Genomic DNA, 22,242 nt, shown 5'->3' with positions numbered 1-22,242 from the left:
CACCCAAGTCAGATGCACGCCCTGGTGTCCCCTGACAGCCCGAAGCAGGAAAATGAAGATGGGAACCCACAAAGGCCCCAAGGAGCAGCAGGATCCCAGCTTCATCCTTCTCCAGGCTTGTGTCTGCAGCAGGAGCTCCAGCACCAGCGCTGCCCCTGCTCTGTGCCCCTCCAGCCCCCCGAGCCCACCCACAGCTCCCCCAGGGCTCCAGGCACTGGGGCACAGAGCGAAATGCACGCCCCAGCTCTAATTCGTCATATAAAACTGTCACCAGGCCCCAAATTGCCTGCCTGGCCGGCGTGACGGAAATGGTAATACTCGCATCTTAATTGTCCACGCAGCAGCACGGAGCCCGGTGACAGATTTATACTCTATTAAAACTTCACTGCTGTGTGTTCAAAAGGCAGTTTTATGGAGAAAGACGTAAAAAAAAAAAAAAAAAAAAAAAAAAAAAAGGACAGAAAGGGAGAGAGCACGCGGGAGGCGGAGAGAAGCAGGGTGGGAGAAGGATGGTGCCATGCCTGGATGTGCCAGTGCTGCTTTGGGAAGGACAAAACCATTCAGCTTTTGGGGTTTTAGGGGGAGGACACGGGGACAACGGGGGTGCAGGACAAAGCAGGGAGCAACAAATGGGGGAGCATCTCCAGCAGCCCCCCTGGGATGTCACCGCACCGTGCCAAGGAGGAGGACAGGACTTACTGGAGGAAGACCTCCTTCTTGTTGAGGAACCTGAAGAAGGTGGGCTCGCAGACCAGCCCGTGCCGCCGGCACGTCTCGGTGCAGGCGTGCCGCGTCTCCGACACCCACACCTGCAGCGAGTCCACCGGTGGCCAGGCGTGGGGGTCCCGGCTGGCGCTGGGGGACCACACCAGGTGGGTGGCGTTGGGGGACAGGGCCAGCACGCTCGGGGGGCTTTGCATAGCAGGGCTCTTGGCCCTGGGAGGTGGAGGAGGAGACGTCGTGGTGCAGAAATCCTAGGAGGGAAAGGCAACAGGTCAGTGCCCAAAGGGAAAGGGGGGGTGGTGGGGATGGGGGCACGGCAGGACGCTCGGGCTGCTGGCGGCTCCTGCCCCAGCCTCCCTCCGCCAGCCCCTGAGCATCTTTGCCTTGTGACAAATCTCCTGTGCCCAGCTCCTGCTGTCCCCCCCAGGAGCCTCCATGGGCCAGGGGTCCCTTCCCCGGCAGAACAGAGACGGTGCCCGACCTGGTGCTGAATGTAGGCGTGGATCCGCTCCAGCATCCCCTCGCAGGTGTACTCGTAAGGCAGGTAAGGGTCCACCTGTGCAGGGGAAGAGAAGAGCACTGCAGCAGGAGGGAAAGGCTCGCCCATCCCAGCCATCTCCGGGCTGGAGAGCACAGGAACCGTGGGGAAATACAGAATAAATAATACTCCTGTCCCTCCATGTACCGCCAGAGCAGAAGGACATGGAAGAAAACCATCCAGTTCCTGAATTAATTCATCTCCTTTTCCTAAAAATAGCAAGTACCACGCAAGGGCACTGCAGGAATCAGACCCCTCCCAGGACTGGGACCTCAGCTTGGAAATCTTCGATCCAATTTGGAGGAAAACTAGGACTGCAAAAACCTAGCACTGCAAAACCTTGGCAAGCAGTAAAGCGTTTGAGAGAAAGAGGGTGAAGGATTAACTGGGGTTTGACCCATATATTGGTTAAAATGAGGTCACCTTGCTCTATTGTCTTTTTTTTTTTTTCTTGGTGTTGTTTGTAAAATAAAACTGCAAAATAAATTCAGTTTAATGCAATAAGTCACTTTCAAAGGAAAGCTTGAACACTTCCAGCCCAACAAAGTGTCCAGGAGCTCAACAGATTTGCTCCACCCCAGTTTCCCAACCATTTTCAGGGGCATTTCCCTGGCCCCCTGGAGATGTCAGTGACTGGCATGTTGGACACGGGGGACCACAGGACGGGTCCTCACCCTGGGATGGAGCAAACGCCTCCCACAGCCCCGTCCTGCTGTTTGTGCAGAGCCAGCAGCACTCCGGTGTATTTTTAGCGCGGGTTATGAAACGCTGCTGCTCTCCTCTTGCTTTTCCACATCGCACCTCCCTCCCCCAGAGCTGCCCTCACATCCCGCTGTGGAAATCATCTTCCCCCTCTGCCTCCCAGCCCCCACAACACCCCCAGACCCTGTGGGGTCACCTTATCCCTCCCTCCGTGGGGTTTGGTGCGGGAAGGGGCTGGTGCTGGAGCCCCCCCTTCCCCTGCGCATCTCTGCTGAGCTTCGTGCGAGGGATGGATTAGAAGCAAAAATACCCCAAAGATAGTTCAGCCGGAAAACACTGCTTCTCCTATTTCTGCGCATCCAAAATAGCTGTCTCCTTTGAAGTACCTGTCAAAGCCGAGCTCAAAAGGCTCAGCCTGCCAAGAAGATCCCTCCAAGCGTCTCCCCACCATAAATATCCCACCTGAGATCTCGGCAAGGCTGGAAATCACAGCTGCTCTGTCTCATTACAGGTGTGCAGCGTAATCGGGGCTGACACCTTGGCAGGCACTGATCCTGCCTCTGAATTAGCAGTGAGTTAACCGGGGCCGAGTCCTTCACAGAGCATCGTGCTGCTGCATGAAGCCTGAGCAGGGCTTGGGGCTGCCTGGAGTGGATTTGGGGCTGCCTGGCACAGCTTTGGGGCTGCTTGGAGTGGATTTGGGGCTACCCAGCTACAAAGCATCACCAGCACTGTGCTCACAGCAGTGATGCTGGGGAACTTTGCTCAGGATGCTGCCATGCAGACAGAAGCCTGTAAAACAGCCTCTTTCCCCCCAAAACACCATGCCTGAAGGGCACAATGTGACTGATGATGGGATGCGACCCCCCCACAGCGCACCCACCACCCCTGAGTTACCCCAAAAGCTCTCGCTGCCCCTGCCACCCCTCACCCACACTCGTTAAAATTCAGCTCCCGCCACCACAACTGCAGGAAAATGCCAATTTCGGGAAGATAATTGTTTAATTAAAACCTGACAGGCTTGGCCTCCCCTTGACAGCTGCAGTGTTAATGCTGCTCCCCGTGCCGGGAGCTCGGGCTCTGCCCTGGGGGATGCTCTGAGCTAGAGGCAGGTAGGGCTGGGGGGGCTCACCCCATCACCCCAACCCCACAGCTTGAGGTTTGGGGGCCACAGGGGTCCCCCTGGGATGGGTTTTGCCACCCTTTCCTGCACACATCACTGGTGAACCCAGGCCCAAAGCAAGGTGTGAAGGCGCTTTGGGATTTTTACAGTCCTGCTCTGGAATCCCAGAGCTGGAGGGAGGAATAAGCCTCCTTGGGTCCAAAGGGAACAAAAGAGAAAAAAATAAATCCAAACGTCACCAGAGAAATAAGTAGAAAAGTAATGCAATTGTCTGCCAGCACGTAGCAGCAGGCTGGGAAGGCTTTAACCAGCTATTTTGGCGGTGATGTTTAATACGCCACTCTTTCAAGCATAGTCTGAAATGTATAATTTTCCATTATATTCCTGTATGTTTGACTTTAATATAATGAAGCCTTCTCCCTTCGCTACACCAGAATATTGGGTCTATTAAATTGCTTGTGCGGGGACTGTTTTTGACAAGGGAAGAAGTTGAAGGCCAAGGAAATGACCGTGCATGGAAACCTCTCCCCTCCTCGCCCCCAGCCCCTGGCTGGTGTCACTGCTCCGGGGGGCAATTTGTCTCATGTTTTTCCCTCTCCTGGGTGGTGGTTTGCTGTCTGGGTTATATGGGTTTGGCTGTTATATGGAGCTGCCATGCTCCAAATCCTCCTTACGGCCAGGTTGGGGTTGAGAGCAATCGGGGAGCACAAAGCGGCTCCACCGCGGGACAAGCTCCAAAGGGGCCACCCGCAGGGGGTGCTGCCTTTTGCAAAGAGGCATTGCAAACCCAAGCTGTGTTGAAACCTCTAGCAAGAGGGAAAAAAGTTTTTTTTCTTCCAGCAAACCTCAGCTGGCTCACGGAGAAGGACACCTGCTGCATCTCAACGCCGCTATGTGCAGGGCACACAGACCCAGCAGGCGAGCACAGCCTCAGGATTGCTGCCACCTCCCCACTGGTGGCAGCAGCTCCCAAGCCCCTCGAGGGGTCCCAGCACCCCTGGGTGCCAGCACCCCGCATGAAGCCTCTTGTGGAGGCACATCAAAGGAGACACCTTGCAGCTTCCCCAGCTTCACCTCTGGAAAATGTTTTACTGACACCTGCCTCAAAGCTTCAAAGCCAAAGGTGTGCGATGAGTGATTTTTCAGTGTCACGATGGAAAAAAAAAAAAAGGAAAAAAAAAAAAAAATCAGTTTTGGGTCGGATTTCAATTTCCAGTGTTTCCAGCCATCAAGGAGAAAAATGTGTTGTTTCAGGTCAGGCAATCTGTTTTGCTTGGGGAGGCAAAGGGAAATGCATCATTTCGGATCCAAGCCTCCCTTTCAGTGAGCGAGCCGGGCAGTTTCAGACAAAGCCATGCAGATGGGAAACCAAAACACATCACCTCATTTTGGTAATGTTGAAATGAAATGTTTCCAGTGAAAATAAAATTATAAATTGATGGTCATTATTCTGAAAGACAAATTTGCCAAATATTCGGATGACACAATGTCCCGTTTTGCCTTGGGGAGAAAAGGAGCCAGGAAAACTGTTCCTCCTACCTGGCTGGGAGCAGCAGCACTGAACCACCCGCTCCTGCCGCTAAGACATTTGTTTTCATTTCCTGCTGTAACAAACATTACTTTAAAGACAAGATACCAAGGGATTCCTGAAGCCAAAGCCCATAATGGGGCTTTTAAACCTGTGAGGGAGGTCAATTTTAGACTTAATTGCCTTGACAGCATCTCTAGTATTGCAGACCTTTCTATTTAACCAAACAAAAAAAAAAAAGGAAGAAAAAAAAAGCAGTTGCTCATCCTTGGTCCCTGCTCTGCTTCCAGAGGATTTATAGATCATGTAAAAAAAAAAAAAAAAAAAACACAAACCAGCAGAAGTGTGTTGTGGGATTATCCCAGCACCCTTCTTGGTGGACAGGACCTCCTTGGTTTTGGGAGGCAGCCTGAGCTTCCCTCCCTGCTCCCCTTCAAGGTTTAATTTAATAGGACCATGAAGCCCCATTTCCAGTGTGGGTGTCTCACTGTAATGGGGAAAGCACAGAAAGCCCCATACAGTGCCCAGCCCCAGGTTCCCACACCACGGACCTGGCACTCCCACGCTACCCATTCAGGTCCCACGTTTTTGGTGCTCCCCTGCCTCCCGCCAGCTGTTCTGCAATGTAGGAAATGTTAATTAAGGGAGGGAGGAAGGATGTGTTGTGACTGCACCGCAACTGCATTTGCATGAACAGCTGACGGTGGGAACAGGGAGAAAACTGGTGATGGGAACTCATCAGCCTGAGGCAGAACTTCCCAAAATCCTCCCTTTTTATTTCATTTTAAACCCTGGGCTTACCATTAAACTCCTAAATTACCCAGTCCATATTCAGTCCACATTTCAGCATGACACAGCTGCCCAGGGACCGGATCACCCCAAAAGCCAGCACTTCCCCCACACTTAATTCTAATTCTCCCCTTTTTATGCCCCTGATGGCAGGGCAGCCCCAGACACCTCTATTTTCTCTCTCCAACACCTCTCCTCTTCTCCTGCACACCCTGCAGCATCTCCCCGAGCAGATGGTGCCGGGTCGCTCGCTGCCGCTGGCACACGCCGACAGCTGGCCCGGCGGCACGGCAGCAGGGATGGAATCGTTTTTAATTTCATTTTAACCGAGATCCCACAACGCGTGCGCAAAAGGACAGAATGTTTTCCTAAGTCAGTTTTGTTCGTTCTTTGCAAACTCTTAGGGAAAGTGAGGGAGATGAAGAGCCACAACAGTCACCGGTGACAGAGCTGGGCAGTGACTGCGTTGGCTGGCTGAGGTCCCCAGGCTGTCACAGGCACTGGTGCCTCTCGTGCAGGGACAGGCAGCGATGACAGGGACCTTTCCTGTGTTTTCAGCCCCAGTAAGACCAAGAGGCTGGGTTTATTGGATTTCTATAAGTATGTCTGTGTCTGCTTTGTGTTAAGCCAGGAGGAGCAAAGATGCACGTTTCCGCTGGTGACCTCGCCAACAAGCAGGTGACCAGCGAAGCCTGCGGTCACCCCCTGGTCAGCATCACCCCAGCACCCTCCAAAATCCCAGCCCGTGAGCCCCAAAGCCCAGCCCCATCTCAGCAACACATCGCTATCACAAGGGGACAGTTGATCGTAACCAAAGTAAATCGTGAGAGATCAGAGACCAGCACTTCCCCCTCCAGGAAAACTGACTTTACAAACTCGGAGAGGCTCCAACCCCTGCACGGGAGGTAAATATTTGCAGCAGTGTGGTTCAGTGCCAGGTGCCACCACTGCCACGCATCTCCAGCCACCCCCTGGTCCCAAACCTCATCTCCCTCACCCCAGCACCGCCTTGCTCCATCTGACCCGCACCAACACAAGCGGCACCGTGAGCTGCCCTGCAGGCTGCAGGTCAGGGCTGCTGCCTTGCACGTGCAAATAATCCCAGAGGGGAAGCCAGGAGGGAAAAGCACCTTGTGCTCAAAAGGGAGAGCCAGCCACCAGCACCACCACTGCTCTAAGTCCTGCAAACCATCAGTGACCACCCCCCAGCCCTTTCTCCGAGCCTCACCTGGGTCCTCATGATTGCTTTGATAGCAGCTTCGAACTCCTCGGAGTTATTGTAGTCGACAGTCCACACGTGGGGCTTCCCAATGAAGTCCTCGGCATATGGGTGCTGGGAGGACACCTACAAGGCAGCAACGGGAGCAGTTTTTTTGCAGTCCCTGCCAGAAGCAGCGCTGCTGTCTGGCACCCGCAGCCACACCGGCAGAGAGGAGCAGACTGCCGCCGGCTCAGCCGTGTTTGGTTTTAAACCACTGCACATGGAGATGTGCTGGGAAGAGAGCAGCTCCTCCAAGCCCAGCTGCTCCCCAGCGTTAGGCTGATGCCCTAAAATTCCCACTGGGTTGGGATGCCTCGTTCCCATCGGTGCCAAAAGTGCCCCAGCTGCTCCGAATGTCCCCATCCCCATAACTCGGGTAAAACCTAACCTTGACCTGAATCATTCAAGGGAGCCAGGGGGCAAAACAGACATCTCTCATTGCCAGATCAAGAAACAGGTCGGAGACAAAATCTGTCCCCACCGAAGGGGCAGAGAAGTTGTCACCAGGAGAAAGTGGTGCTGGCAGATGCTGCAGGAAGCCACTCGTTGGTACCCCACCGCCACCCACCTCTCACCAGGCAATTTTGGGGGAACTTGCCTCTTTTATTTAAACATCTGACACTGCCTTTCCAGCCCCACATTGCTGTAGGGCAGCCAGAGCCCGAAATCTCCCCATGGGACAGGAAGGGAGAGGATGCTGAGCTGTTTTGGGGAGCACTGCAGAGCAGGAAAACCTGCCAGGAAGAGGAGGAGAGCAACACACACTCCTCAGTTTCTTCCCCAGCTTGCTCTCCCTTCCCTTTTTTTCCTCAGCAGGTTGCCAAACCTCCTTCCCCTCCCCTTTATGACCACCCTGGGGCATTTCACAGCCCCAGGCAGCCGGTGGGGACAGGCACGATTGGGGACAGAGTGGCCCAGCCACCAGGCACATGACAGCCACTGCCAGGCTGAGCGCGGGGAGCGAGCGCTGCATTATCCACTTCATTAATAATGAAAGAGGCAATTTTCTCAACCCTTTAACTTTTAAAGAGTTCCTGCTTCGCTCAGATTGAATTCCCAGCGACAGGCAAGCCCGGGAGGGATTTTGTCCCCCTGCAGCCGTGCTGAGGTCCCGGCATCCTTCTTGTTTTGCAGAACGAGGGGGGAGATGCTGGGCTCAGGCTGCAGGGGAGCACCAGACCCTGTCCAGGAGAGGTGTGTGTGGATCTGCCCCGATCAGAAGGGAATTAACATGCGTTTTTGGGGTCTGCAAGCATCTCCCACACCACGCTCTCCTTTGCAACACCCAGCAGGACCCCTTCCATCCAAACACTCTGGATACTTCTGCACCTGAGGGTTTGGAGAAAACCTCTCCAAAAAATCCCAGTTTAACACCTTTTTTCCCCACACACACACACTTGCCTCTCTCGACGTCGGCTTCCCGCGGAAGAACTCGTGGTTGAGGGAGCTGTGCGGGGGGTTGAAGCGCGCCTGCAGAAACACGCAGCCGTTGGCGATCGCCTCCAGCGGGGCAGGGCCCTCGTAGGGGAACCCAAAGCCAATAAAGAGCTGCAAGGAGCAAACCCAGGTGATGTGAGTTAATGCTGCCTTGGTCTCTGGCACGCCAGCCCTGTGGAAAGGCTCCTGAATAACCCACCAGTTTTTGTGCTGCTACCGAGCCACTATGGCAGCTCTACGCGGTTCAACACCCCACAGCTTAAAGGTGTTAAAAACTACCCCCGTGGTCAGATGGATGCTCTGTGGCTCACAGCCCACTGGTACAAGATAATGGGGTGTTTGTAGCAGGGGGACTTGCAGAGATCACCCACAGTGGCTGCAACCACTGTGGTCCTGCACAGAGAAATGATGCTCTGCTTGGGGAACCGGGGGCACTGTGCCAGCACCCTGCACCTCGCTCTGAGGTTTGTCCCATTTCATTTTATCGAGGCAAGGGGAAGAATAAAAAGAACTAAAAAAGCCTGAGCATGAAATTAATTAATCAAGAAACTTTGCACTCCGTCTGCGAGGAGGAGAAACTCGTCAGACACGTCTCGAGTTGAAATGAGGTGCTCTGCTCCGCTCCCGGGTAATTAGCCCTGCTGACAGTGAACCTAGGAGGCGAGCAGGCACGGGGCTCTCCCCCCACCGCCCTCGCCTTTAATTAGAGCTGGTTTCTCAAGGCCTGCTTAACGAAGGGCCGTGGCAGAGAGCTCGAGGGTCGCCCACCTTCGCCTTCCGCAGCAGCTGCTGGAACTCGTGCTGCGGCAGCAGCCCGTGGTTCTTCACGAAGGCCGGCACCTCCGGCGGCCTCTGCGTCTCGTAGTACACCGTGCCGTGGATCTCCATGTACTTGTTGAGGATGGCCAGGAACCTCTCCTTGCCCTGCGGAGGAGTGACGCAAGAATTTGGGGGGCTGACCCCCCCAAACTCCTGGGGTGGGTGAGATTTAGTTCTGAAACCACTTGCTTGGAACAGCCAAAAACCACCAAACCCACCCCCAACCCTTTTAGGAAGGGCAAAACCCTCTCCTCCCCCACGGATCCCTCAAGACATATATTTAGAGGAGGGGGTCCCCAAAATCCAGCACCCCAAAACATGCCACGAACACCAGCACCCCAAGCCCGGCTTTCCCCGCAGCGTCCGCAGGCAGCTTTGGTGCCAGAGCTGCTGAATTACAGATGAGTGGAGGCAGGGGGAGGTTTGCAAAGCCAGGGCTTGTTAATGGCCTCTCATTCCACGTAACAAGTCCCCAGGATGTTCTCACTTGGGTTTAATCCCTCAGCTTGTTTTACTACCTGGAAAATCAAGAGGGTCATCATTTTTCTTCTTTTAGAGGCTTTCTAGCTTTTGCTCTCCGAAGCAGCCTTCCATTTTAACAATTTTTCTGCTGCAGATTTTTTTTATTTTTTTTTTTCTTTTTGCTCAGAAAAGCACAGAGGGACCATACTTTGGATGCTGTGCTTTCAGCTTATTCCAGGGCTGCGATAGGCCCCTAAGGAGAAGGCTGGGAGGGAATCAGGAGGTATAAAGGAGGAATTTGAGAAAACTCCACACGTTGCCTTAAAGCCTCTCTGAACACAGCATTTCTGCACTCAGCCACGTAGCCCTGGACTTCTCTAAGGCTAAAAACCAGAGCTGCATACAGAGGAAAGAAGCCAAGCAGCAGTTCCTGGTGAGACAAGGCTGCGGGGTGCAATCTTGGCCACAAAGGGCCTGAGGAGATGGAGGTAAAACACCACAGAGCATCACTGGTGGGGAGAACCAGACCCAGCTCTGCTGAGCATAATCTAACCCTGACATGCTGTTGGGGGCGTTGGATATTATTTGTGGATTCTAGCTAAAGGGAGAAAACGTTTGTAGCACTAAAGGCAGGCAAATGGTGATTTTCACCGTCTTGAATCCCCTCCCAGATGAACCTAACAAAGCTCAAATGAAGCTTCTGGACAAGAAGAGGTTCAGGGGGGTCAAATGAGATGACAAAACATCTTCACCTCTCCCTGTAACACACCCAGGGCAGAGGCACAAGGGATGGGCAGGGGGCACGATGGCAGATGCAGCCCCCCATCCACTTGGGGGCAAACAAGAGGCAAACATGACATTTTCCCCCCCCTAGACAGTGCACAGGGCTAACACGGGACAGCAGCGGGGTGCAGCACCCTACCTGCAGCTGGAACATCCCCAGTGGTGCGCAAAGGGGGAAGGAAAAAAGAAAAACACAAAATCAAGAGTTAGCTCCTTGTTCTCAAGCCCTGGGAGGAAAAACAACTCTGGAAGAGAGAGGAGGGGAGGCAGAGCCAGTACCAAGAGCCCGGTACCTCCTATGAAAGGGAGAAGGGTGTTTTATTTTTTTTATGGATGCATGGAAAGTGGTGGCCCTGGCGCCCAAGGACACGCACCTTCCAGATGCTGGCCTCCTTCCCGTACACCACCGCCATGCTGCCCACTTTGTTGGACTTGATGAGCTGCCTCTCCGTCTTGTTGAGCTCCTCCGACACGAAGCCCATGAAGGAGTTGTCGGGGGTGTGAGCTGCGGACACCAAAAGAGGGACACGGCTCGGACCTCGTGGGGCTGAGACGAGGCCGGCTCCAGCGCCTTGATGGAGCTTGGAGGAAAAATAATGTGAAATCCCAGGAGAGCACCTCAAAAAATAAAGGCTTTGCACCTGCTCGAGGGGCTCTTTAAAACAAAAGGCATTTTTAAGGATAATAAATGGGTTTCCAGACAGGAAAAATTAACGTTTGAGTCACTGAGCACCCAAAGGGTCACCGGGCTTCGCTCGAGTGCAGCTCCCTTCCACGGCATGGCTTATCAGGTAAATCCAAGCCCTGGGCTGCCTCCTGCCTCAAAAATCCCAGTTGAGGAAAAATCACACTCTGCAAACCAGACTGTGCCATGGGAGCTGGCAGCGTGCTGGAGCCACCTCTCCTGCATCTCACACTCCCACAACAGGAGAGGCACCAGGGGCTGTGGTGCCTCAGCGCCCACCTGGATGCCTCGGGGAGCGGGATCGCAGCCAGGGAGGACAGCACCGTCCCTGTAGCTCCTTCTAAAGGCAGCCAGAGCTGCTTCTGCGGCACCTACAAGCCCCCAAAATTGCCCCCGTGGGTCCCCGTCCCCAGCTTACGGAACATGGTCATGAACTGGGAGGGGTGCAGGTTCCAGTAGCCCCAGTTGGTGCGGAAGCCACGCAGCGTGGCGTACTCCTCGTGGTTGTAGGCTGGCTCCGTCCCAAAGGTATCGATGACTCGGACGCGGCACCTGGCAGAGGAGAAAGGACACGGTCACGTCCCCAAGCCTGCCTAAGGAGCGATTTCCCACCCCAGGGCTTTCTCTCCCCGTTGTTTTCCAGAATGATGCACGTCCTGGAGACTTGCTAATGCTTTTCCCAATATCCCAGGAATGCTGAGGCAGGCATTACCAGCACAAGACCAAGGAGAGAAAGGGAAACATCAAGCCGGGGAAGAGAAAAACAAGCTGAATGTGAGAGCAAATGCATTTATAATAAAAGCAATAACATTGCTTGTCATTTTTCTCTCTAATAAAATTGTGCAGGATAGTGGAAGAGATGGGAGAAAACATAATAAATAGCAGGACTATCAGCACTAAATTAAATCGCATATTTTCCTGCCTGGTGATATACTAGGGGATGATGACATTTGTCTTGGTGCTGAAGGAGCCAGGGCCAGGGCTCTGCTTCTCGCAGACACAAAGGGCTCCCGCTCCCTTTGTGGCACAGCAACCCATGCCCGCAGGCTTGCAGCTTGGAGGCACACATGTGCCGCAGACATCCATAAGGTTGGGGGTTTTCCTCCCAGTTCAGACTCTTCTAACGAGGTTTTGTTTCAAACACGTGAGGCTCTGGAGCGAGCAGACCCCCTCGTGTCACTGCAGCGGGGGCTGCAGCACAGCGGCAGCTGGTAAAGCCAGGCAAAAATCCGAGCTGCCATAAAAAAGGGAGAGACTGCCTGGATGAGGCCAGGGGCTCCTGGGGAGGGGAGGCTGCCCCAGCACAGGGCAGAGCTGGGCTGGGGAAAGAAGTGGTGATGGAGACCCCACAGCTCAGCCCCTGAGGCGCAGCAGCTGGGTGATGATGAGTTTTGCAGCATCTCTTGTTGCCCGTTGTCGTTCAAGGTCACCAGCACCTGCCTTTGCTTGCTCGTTAAGGAGGGTTGGAGAAAGAAGGGGTTTGCTTACCTGTATTTCTTAAAGGAGAGCCCCATGTGCTGCTTCATCTGTTGGAGACCGTGGTAGTCGGTGTAGATCAGGTCAAAAGGCAAAGGGTTGGTCAAGGGACAGTTTCCCCGTCCTGGAGGCACCCCTAAATTGCTGGAGAGAACCAGGAGGGCCCATCAGCTCCAAACAACACATGTGCACACCCCTCACAGGGATTTAGGAAGGGTCATTGGCCAGCTCCATGCTCTCCACGTTGTCCTCATGCCCTGGGGACTTGGGGACAGCCTTGTCCCCACATCTGTGCCCAGGCAGAGTTCCCTGTGCAAGGTGAGGTGAGGCTGGAGCTCCTCTCTCAATGCTTGGAAAGGCAGGAAAATAGCATTTCTCTGCTCAGCCTTCATTTTCTGGGCCAAAAAATGAGGTTTGGGGGAGTCCTGGTCCCTCCCCATCTTCACACCCGCTCCAGCCAAGTTCCTGCTGCGCACACATGGATGATGAAGCTTTTGCAGAGCAAGAAGCAAGAGCTCACCAGCATCTCGTCTGACACACATGCTCCCCTGGCCCTACAGGACTGGCCTCAGGTTGAAAACACCAGTTTGCTTTGCTTTGTTGGCAATCACATCAACACCAACAGACTTAACACAACCGTGTCCTCGTGTCCTCTGTGCCCCCGAGTTCTCCAGCTTGGTCACCGGTCCCAAATCCACCCTGTGCAGATCACACACACCCTGTTCCTCTCCAGCCCTTACAGGTACCGATCACATCCCACAGGACCCTCACATTCCCCTCTGCCTGCCCCTGAATTTTGGGTACATTTATTACTATTTCTGAGTTTTTGTCCCATTTGTGGAACAGCTCACAAAGCCAGGGCAGTTGGACCGGGGGTCTCATTCGGTGCCACTTCCAGGGATTTTCAGCCAGTTCCTTAAAATAACCCTTTTCAGCCCCCTCTTCCCTCCTGCAGCAGATAAGGTGCATTCTGAAAACCCAGATAAACTAGATCGACTGCAATCTCTTTATCAAGATCATCAGTTACCTTGCCGCCAACGTGCAACGTGATTAATCTGGCGTGATACATGGCTGGTAAACCTGCGGCATGTCTCCTTCCATTTTCAATTACCTCTGTGAACTGATGAATCCCTCTCCCCAAAGCTGTTCCATTAAGTGTACCACTGATGTCAGCCTGACAGCCCATCTGCTTGTCTGGACCACGTTTCCTCCTCAGAAAGAAAAAAAAGTGACACCTTCCAACTTCAGCAGGTTTCTCAAAAACCCTTGCAACATGTACGTGTGATTTCAGAGTGCCAGTGTGCTCAGAAATACAGGCGATCCGCCCCTCAGTGGCAATGTTCCTGTGCCTTTTTCCTCCTAAACACTGGCTCCTCCATTACTGTGAAATGAAAACATCCACAAGAAAATAATAATAAAAAATAATAAAAATAAAAATAAATGCTGAGGCCATTTGACCCAGCTGGGTCCTGCCCCACTCCCACCACACTGCAGCCCCCGTTCTGCCTCAGTTCTTCTATCAGGGGGAAATATTTTTTGTATTTTGCAAAGCTGAGCCCAGCACCATTGGAAATCCTGACTGCTGAGATGTCTGGCTTTGTTTTCTTCTGGGCTCCTTGCTAACTCCTAATGGGAATTTATCCCATCCATCCCTATGTGTATTTTCCCTTTTCTTAGGAATAAAAGACCCAGATGGTTTTTAGATGTCCAGACTTTGAAGCCTTCACTCTTATATCACCTCTCTCATGGGTTCTCTCAATTTCTCTACATTTCTTCTTCCAAAACTGAGCATCCCCTCTGCATCCCTACAAGAGCCATCCCAAACCATTGAGCACTCCTGTGACTCCACAAAGCGAGTAACCACAGAATCACACCGCTCGCCCAAGCCAGGGAAAGCACAGATTTTCAATTCAAGGCAAAGAGCTGCGTCTGCAGCTGCTTCACTGCTCCTGTCACAAGGAATATCAGCAGCAGCTCCGGGCAGAGCGGCCGGGTCAGCCGCAGGGGAAACAAGCTGCACTTTTATCACTTTTATGGGTGATTTTACACGACGCAGCAGATTGGGAAGATGGCAGGAATAGAAAGGCTCTCACCTCCGCGAGCCACCTCAATGAGATAAATAGGGCAGCAAGGTGACCCGGCCTCATGGGGGTGGAGATGTTTCCTCCTGATAGGAGATGATGCCCCGGTGCCCCCTAGGGCGGGCAGGATGCGGTCCCAGAGATGGGTTTGGGCTGGGGACAGGCTGCACCCAGCTGGAGCAACAGGGCACAGCCTGGCTGTCTCTGCACTAGGGAGAAAGGGAATTTTAAAGCCACTAAAAATCCCCAGGATTTTATAGAGATGCAATAGTAAATGCCACGTTTGCTTGCCTACGTGCCACTTCCACCTCAGGCATCAAGCGATGTGTATTCAGGAGTTATGGAAACCATGCCGTGCCTTTCCCCGAGCCCTCTGCACCTCTGCTCTTCAACCCAGCCCTGAGTTTTGGCTGCAGGCACCCCTGCCCAGAGCCTGGCAGCAGTGCTGGCTTGCACCAAAGTGCACAGCCATGGAGCCAAGCAAACCTTGCATTTAACCAAACCAGATCTTTTCACTTTTTCCACTTCTTTTCCAGCACACACGTGCCATACATTCTGTAATGAGGCTGCTCGTGAGATGCATCCAAGCAAGATGCCACGAGCTCGGACGTGTCACACAGGCACCCTTGTTTCAGAATCATCCAGGATTTGAACAAAGCCCTGACCAGGCTTGACAAGGAGCTGCAGGAGGCAGCAGGCAGCGCAGTTCATGCCGAAGCCTCTGCAACCTTCCCCCTGGGTACGTGCCACGGCGCCAGCCCAGCCCTGCCACCTCTCCCCAGATGTCTGGGACTTCTCCACATCCACCCGTGCTCCGAGTCAGGAAGGAATCTGAAGGCAGAGCTGGTGGCTTTGAAGCAGAGCATCTCTCTCTCACTTTCTTATCCTTCCTAACCAATTCTGAACTGCTGATTTTAATAATCCAATCACGCAAATGCAGGCCGCACCTCCTAGGTGGCGGGAATTTTTTCCCCCTTTCCTCCTTATTTAAACATTCTTTATTCAAGCTTTCATCATTTGCCAGTTAAGTCAACTAATTTTCTACTAAACCCAATTTCACTCATGGCTGGAGTGAAATTTCCGTGATTTTTCCTCGTGCCGTGTACCATTAATGGCGCTTGAAATTACGCAAATAAAACTGACGAGCACAAACGCCTTTTTTTCTCAGCGAGCTCAGCCAGGAGATTTGTTTTCGAGAAACCCTCGATCCCGGTCCTGCTCCTGCAGAAACCTCCCCTCCGAGACACCCAGCGCATCCCCACGGCCAGCTTCCTCAGCCCTCGCTTCCCACGAGGGTTCACATCGCCTCCGACGCTGGCAGACACAAGCACCGAGCTTCCCCCTCTGCCAGCTGCCTCCACCAGCTGTGCCCACTCCAGAATAAATCTACAGCAGCTTCTTGTCCTGCTATTTTCCCCTTGTAGGTACTTCAATCAACCAGGGGACGCGTTCCCTTCCCGAGCGCGGGGCAGGCTCTCTGAATTCAGATGACTGCAGGCTTATCTTTACATCCCGTTGACCTATTTTCAAATTAACCCAACCTTTCCCTCCGAGTCATCGCTCCTGGGGCTGAGAAGCCCAGCAGCAAATAGCTCTCGTGGGAACCTGCTGACAGCCCGAGCCAATATCCCACGTTACATCCCACTGCACCCTCTCTGCCTGCATCTCCTGGCATCAGCCAGCTGGGCTGCAGCAGGGGGACCGCAGGAGGGCTCGTGCCCTTTCTGCTCCCTGTTTGCAGAGGCACAGGGAATTACCCGAGGGACAAAGGGTGCTGGAGACAGCCCGAGCAATGTGCTGGCCCCTGGGACAGCCCCGTCACCAGTGATTTAAAGAGCAAAGCAGAGGCTGTGAGATGCACACCCTGCTGCGTGGCCTCTGCTCCCCGCTCTTCCTCCTGCCAGAAGGGAGGAGATGACCTCAGAAGCAAGGGGTTTCCAGCAATTACAGGACTCTTTGTTAAGCCACCTGCACATTTCTTACACCTGCCACGTGCCACAGGCATCTGGACTCCTTTCCTGGCCTGTGGTTGTGTGCTGTAGCCCAGCTGGGGGAGGGTGCCAGCAATGCTGTTTTCTTCTGAGGTTCAACAGCACCCCGCTTTCCCATCGTGGCAGGAGGCAGAGCTCCTCTCACCTTTCTAAATTTTGCTGTGATTACCAAGGTTACGATAACCTGTACGTGATTAAAGCAGAAGTTTCTGCAAAGGCGAAGAAGCCAGCTTAGCGAGTCCTCATTTGGCTACAAAATAAACATATTTCACGAAGGAGGGCAATTTAACAGCTCGGTAATTCGCGCTAATTTATGCACCTTCCATCTCCTACGGGATGGAGCCCTCCGAAGTGGCAGAGATCCCTCCCCATCATGCTGAGGCGGCTCCATCCCTGCTCCCCACGTGGGAGCCGCCAGCAAAGCTCCGAGCAGGGAGATGCTGAGTTAAGGGGAGCAGCACTCGTGGCATTTCTCGGCTGGAATTAGCCAGGAGAAGCCAGAAGTGGTGCCCGAGCTGGACAGAGCTGAACCCCGGAGAAGCGCAGAGGGCGCAAAGCTGCTGATTTCAGCCCTGCTTGCTCTGAACGGCTCCCACAGGGTTCAGTGCCAAGTTCAATGAACTGCGGAAAATTACCTGTGTTTGGAGATGTGCTGGCAGAGAGCTCTTCCTGGTCAGAAATACAGCAAATAGCCAATAAATTTCCCAGGAAAGGGAAAGAAATGTTTGGGCTAACCCAGGGAGCAGCCGGGGCGCTCTCGTGCCAGCAGTGCCTGTGCGCACCTCGCCTTGCTGGGCTGCCTCCTGCTGCCCCGGTGACATCTGCAGCAGCCCAAAATAAAGGATATTTTCAGCCAAATCGTCACAGGCACCACTAGAGCAAAGCCGGTTCCTACCCACTGATGTCCCAGGCCCCTGGGTGCTGCATCACCTAGGACGTACCTGCTGGAAACATGCCCTGATTAAACTACAGATGGAAAAAAAAAATGAAAAATACACCCAGCCTCCCCCCTGGCGTGCAGCATCCAGCCCGATGCCCCAGCACGGACGCGAAACCCGCTTATAGAAACACACAGTCTCCAGGAATGGGAAGAGCGGACACTACACAAAACGCATTTCATGCCCAAAGGAGCTGATCAGTCCCACGACCTTGCCATGCCATCAGCATCACGCGTGTCTGGCCACTGCTGGACATCTGCTTGTCCCTGCACGATGCCAGGGCTGCGTTTGCCAGCTGGAGATGGAAGGTGAAGCCTGGAGGCCGGGCACCGCGTTGGTTTTCGTGCGAACAGATGCAAGGCGGAGAGATGGCTTTTATCTGCCAGAAAATAATTAGAAATGCCTTCATCTGGCCATCGCGTTTCCATTCGAATGGCCCTTCTTGCAGCCTGAATACACCTCAGTGACCGTGGAAAGCACGGGAAAATAGCGGCTCTAATTAAGTAGATGCCAGGCAGCGAGATGAGAGCGGTGGCTGCGCTAGCTGCAAGGACTGGGATGCAGCCCGGGGACGAGCAGAGCCCCGTGCCGTGGCCGTGCCCCACTTGTTGGGATGCTCCTCGCCTGCACCCCGTGGCTCACAGCCGCTGCTGCTCACCAGGGAGAGGGCTGCCAGCAGGGGAACAAGCACATGCCTAAAATTAAGTGCCCTGCCAGGGCCTGTGCTGTGAGTCCAGGACTTGACACCAGAGCAATTAAGCTCCAAGAACACTTTGTAAAGCCCTGACCCCGCGAGGCATCAAATCCTGTTTTCTTCGACTTTCTGTCCTGCCTTATGAGCTGTTAATTTCAAGGGGGCGATTTCAAAAGCACCTTTCAGCGCTGCCAGGATCAATACTCCCCATCACTTCAGCAGCGTGCAGAACTGCCCCCAGCTCCTGAAACCCCTTCCCCAGCAGCCCCCCCTGAAAGCAGCCAGAGGTGTTGGTGTGACCGTGCCCACCAGCACCCGAGGACAGGGCAGGAGCCCGGTGCCCATCCTGCCACGTCCCCGAGGTGCTGGGGGGGATGCTCAGCTGCGTGCACCCAGTGACGATCGTGGGTTTGTGATGGCACAGCCACTGCTCCAAAGGCTCTCCTTGTAATTTTCCAGCATCTCCTTCGAGCTGCCTCATTAGGAACCCAGCTCAGGTCCTGCAGACAACCCTCCCCTCCCCTGCCTCGCACAGCGAGCCTGGTTCTTGTCTCCCTGCAAACGCATCTGGGCTACCAAAGCAGCACAGGGGGGCTTCAAGCAAGAACCGAGTGCTTATATTCAGATTTGAGAGTGTCTATTTTATTCAGGTCTCAAAACACTGCTGTCTCCCTCTCCTGCCCCTGCACACCCAGCACACCTCGTAACCCACCTGGTCCCCTCCCAGCACATTGCAGCACAGCCAACATGTGCCCAGTGATGCTCTGCTGCCGTGTTTCACCTCCAGCCTGGCAAGATGCATCAGAAGGCAGCTAATAAATGAACCAAGAAATGCAGGAGAGGACAAACGCCTGCCTTTGGTTCAACAGCAGGAGAAAAATTAAGCTCTGGCAGGACACAGGAGTGTGATTAGCAGGTCTTGAAGCTCCAGAGTGGGCAAAAATGAGGCTGGATTTGGTGTGGTGCGGTAATTTGGCAGCCCCTGCAGCTCATGGGGAAGTGCTGGCACTAAGCTACAAGATCTGCCCGAGCCAGAAGCGTCTGCAGCCCAGGCAGGACAGACAGACAGACACTGGGTGTGATGGGGACAGAGAAGTTCAGGGACGTGGTGAAGGACACGCAGCAGCGAGGTGGGGACACGGCCTCCTGCCTCCCCTGCGAAGGTGAGCAACCTGATCGATTCCTGGAGCCTGGTTTGGAACCAGGCCATGGAAAAAACAGGGCTGGGCTCAGCAAATCCTTCGCTCCGGGTTCGCTTTCATCCCCAAAGCACCTGGGAAAGGCCAGCTCAGCACCTGGGCACTTCACCGTTTGCAGTTTAGCCGCTGCTGCTCTCCTCCTTGGAGCACCGTGCAGATGCCATGCTCCAGATCCGTTTGCACACCCAGCCCGCCAGGTGCCACCTCTGGGGGCCAGGGACTTTCTCTTCATCCTGTTTACCCAATCCCCATACTTTAGACCCAATCCTGACCACTGCCTCCGGGCATTGCTGCATTGCAATCAATAAACACACCAGTAACAAGCAGCTGGCAGGTAACTGCTGGCTGAAGAGTGCGCACACAAACCTTTTAGCCATCCCTTGCCAATGATCAATACAGGTATAAAAACCAGCTCAGAAACGTGAAGGAGCAAAAACAGACCAGGAGAGAGGTTATTCCATGCTGAATAATGTATGGGCACCAGGCTTTGCTCCGCGAAGCCGTGCTGGGCAGGAGCAGCTACAGCTCCGAGCCGTGAAGGGAGCAGGGGGGTGCCAGAGAGAAATAAACAAAAAGCGGAATCAACATTTCACGTTTCTGGAGTGAAATATCCCCAGACCCAGCCCAAAGCTGGATCCTGGCTGCGGGCTGAGCTGCTGATCGCAATGATGAGATGTGAGCCAGGGGAACCCCAAAAAACCTGCAAGGTGGTGCTGCTGGAGGGGCTTCACCCAAGGCACCCGCAGCCACGTGTGAGCTCCCTGAGCCACCCCAGAGGGCTGCACGGGGTCAGCAGGAGGGGGAATCGGAGCACTTGGGTGGGTTTATCTTTGCTGCCCACCCTCAGCAGACCCAGCTGAGGGGCTGAGCAGGGACAGAAGCATCACAACGCATTCCTGATGTGGGCTGCAGCCAGTTTTCCCTTGCACACTGTGTAAGGAGGGAGCAGAGGGGGGGGTCCTGGGTCCGTCCCAGCACTGCAGCCCCCTCCTCACATCCCCAGCTCTCTGCACAGCATCCCGTGCCCGCAGCCACCAGCAAAGCCCCCTCGGGACCTTGGCTAAGCACGCAAGATTAACGGCCAGCACAGCTCGTTATTAATCACACACCTTCAGTTAAGCCTCCCGCTTGCTCCCGGCAGCACGGGGGCTTATCTCAGCCCTCCTCCATGGCACGGTGGCAGGGAGCTTTCCAAAAGGTCAGCAGGTACCGAGCCGGGTCCCATCCAGCACCAGGATGGGTCTGCAAAGCAGGACCCAGCTCTGGCCCCAGCTCCTGCCCCGCTTGCCCCAGCTGTGGAGGATCCGTGTGTCCAGGCATCTCAGGGAATAGGTCCAAAGCCACACAGCCAGAGCAGATTTCATCATGGCCAAGCGGTGCCAGAACTCCTACACTTCTCAGAAAGCTGAAACCTTCCAGGGCCTCTCCCCAGGGTGGCTCGCAGGGGGAAACAAACCCTGCACAACCCCCGGGAAGCCTCAGCCAGCTCCTTCCCCTCATTAAACAACCACCGTGAGGCCCTCCATCAAAAAACACAGGCAAGAACGAGGCAGCAACAACAAAAGCCTCCCAGCCATTAACTTCCTCCATCCTGGAGCACACGGATCCAATTCAGCACGTCGATTTAGCTCAGCACGCAGCACAGCACAGGGATGGCCGCGATGCATGCCCGTGCCTCCTTGAGAAGCTGCTGCATCTTGCAGCAGGACCAGGATTATTTTTTTTTGGAGTTAATTACTCGGGAGCTAATTCTGTTCATTAATTCTGAATGCTGCAGGGACTGGGTTGGGTTTTTCTTTTATTTTCTTTCTTTTTTTTTTTTTTTTTTTTTTCCCCAGGATTGTTATTTATTTTTTGCACTCCCTTCCCAGCACAGCTCATTATGCGGCAGATGCTAGCTTAAGCATCGCCCCAAATCTCCCTGGTCCACGAGGCGACTTCAGGCTTTTCTCCATTTACATCCCACCCTCGTTTGCATTTTCATTGGCACTTGCCCTCCAACTTGACATCTCTGGCAGGAGCCCAGGAAACCTTGCGAGAAGCCCGGTGATAACAAGCTCAGCAGCAGAGCCCCACGCCCGCTCGGGCATCTCCTGTATGACCACCTCCTCCTTTTTTCTTTTTCCACTTAATATTGGTCTCTCTTGGAGACTGGGTGCTGAGGGTGGCAGGGTGCAGCTTTTTGCACGCTCCCACCCTGCCTCACCCCATGGCACACCGCAGAAAGCACCCCAAAATTCCCCCGCGGGTCCCCAGACCAACCCCAGGACCTCCAAAGGAGGGCTCCTTGGTGGCTGCCACCCCCTCGCAAGGGACACGGGTTATTTTTGGCAGCCTTACTCAGCTGCCTCACAGCCGAGCAGGAAGGGAGGGAGGGAAGGAAGGAAGGAAGGGAGCACGGCTGCCGCTCAGACACCGCCGGCACAGCCACGTACCTGCTGTGATGTGGAGGGAAGAGCCCCCGACCCGTGGGACATCCTGCAGCCACACGGCCCCAAGAGAGCATCGCTGGGGAACGGGGGCCAGAATGGACATGGGAGATGCTGTGAGCTGACAGCAAGGGACTAACGTTGCTCAGATCCAGCCCCAGGACCACGCAATCAGCCCCACACAAAGCCTTAAATTTGTACCGATCTCTGCCACCTCCTTGGGATGCGGAGGGGATGGGATCGAGCCCAGCCGTGACAGTGCTGGGCTGCACCAACCCAGAGCCTGCACCAACCATGGGCAAGGGAAAAGCCAGCCCTGAGCTTTGCAGATCTCATGATTTCAGACAAGTGCACGCCCCGAGGGCATCGCGCACCCGCGGCACCCACCTCTGCAGCTCCTTCAGCGACACCGTCACCCTCAGGCTGTGTCCCAGGAGGAAGAGGGCAGCCAGGATGTCCGCCCACTGCACCATCTCGCCCAGCGGGCCCCCCTTCAGCACCCGCGGGCTGAAAACGTCCCCCGACTCCTCCGTCAGGAAGCCGATGTGAACCAGGATCTGGGGATGGGAGGAGAGGGGTCAGTG

At 54.4% G+C, this 22,242-nt stretch overlaps 1 protein-coding gene across 2 annotated transcripts in view; it reads right to left on the bottom strand.

Annotated features, from left to right (window-relative positions):
• The window catches only part of MGAT5B (alpha-1,6-mannosylglycoprotein 6-beta-N-acetylglucosaminyltransferase B), a 56,216-nt gene that overhangs the window by 722 nt on the left and 33,252 nt on the right, over nt 1–22,242 (bottom strand). The window contains exons 8-16 of one of the 2 annotated variants that reach the window (XM_084492192.1): nt 22,046–22,215; nt 12,339–12,470; nt 11,269–11,402; nt 10,534–10,670; nt 8,870–9,025; nt 8,066–8,212; nt 6,632–6,748; nt 1,205–1,279; nt 700–974 (exon numbers count right to left, since the gene is read on the bottom strand). In XM_084492192.1, the coding sequence (XP_084348318.1) occupies nt 700–974; nt 1,205–1,279; nt 6,632–6,748; nt 8,066–8,212; nt 8,870–9,025; nt 10,534–10,670; nt 11,269–11,402; nt 12,339–12,470; nt 22,046–22,215 (1,343 nt within the window). The remainder of the gene's footprint in view (nt 1–699; nt 975–1,204; nt 1,280–6,631; nt 6,749–8,065; nt 8,213–8,869; nt 9,026–10,533; nt 10,671–11,268; nt 11,403–12,338; nt 12,471–22,045; nt 22,216–22,242) is intronic. The other variant, XM_084492193.1, reaches the window with a different exon arrangement.

The sequence above is a fragment of the Aythya ferina genome (genome assembly GCF_964211825.1).
Source record: "Aythya ferina genome assembly, chromosome: 18".
Taxonomy (NCBI): Eukaryota; Metazoa; Chordata; class Aves; order Anseriformes; family Anatidae; genus Aythya; species Aythya ferina.
Note: the sequence above shows the minus strand (reverse complement) of the source record. Positions and strands in the feature narration are given on the sequence as shown.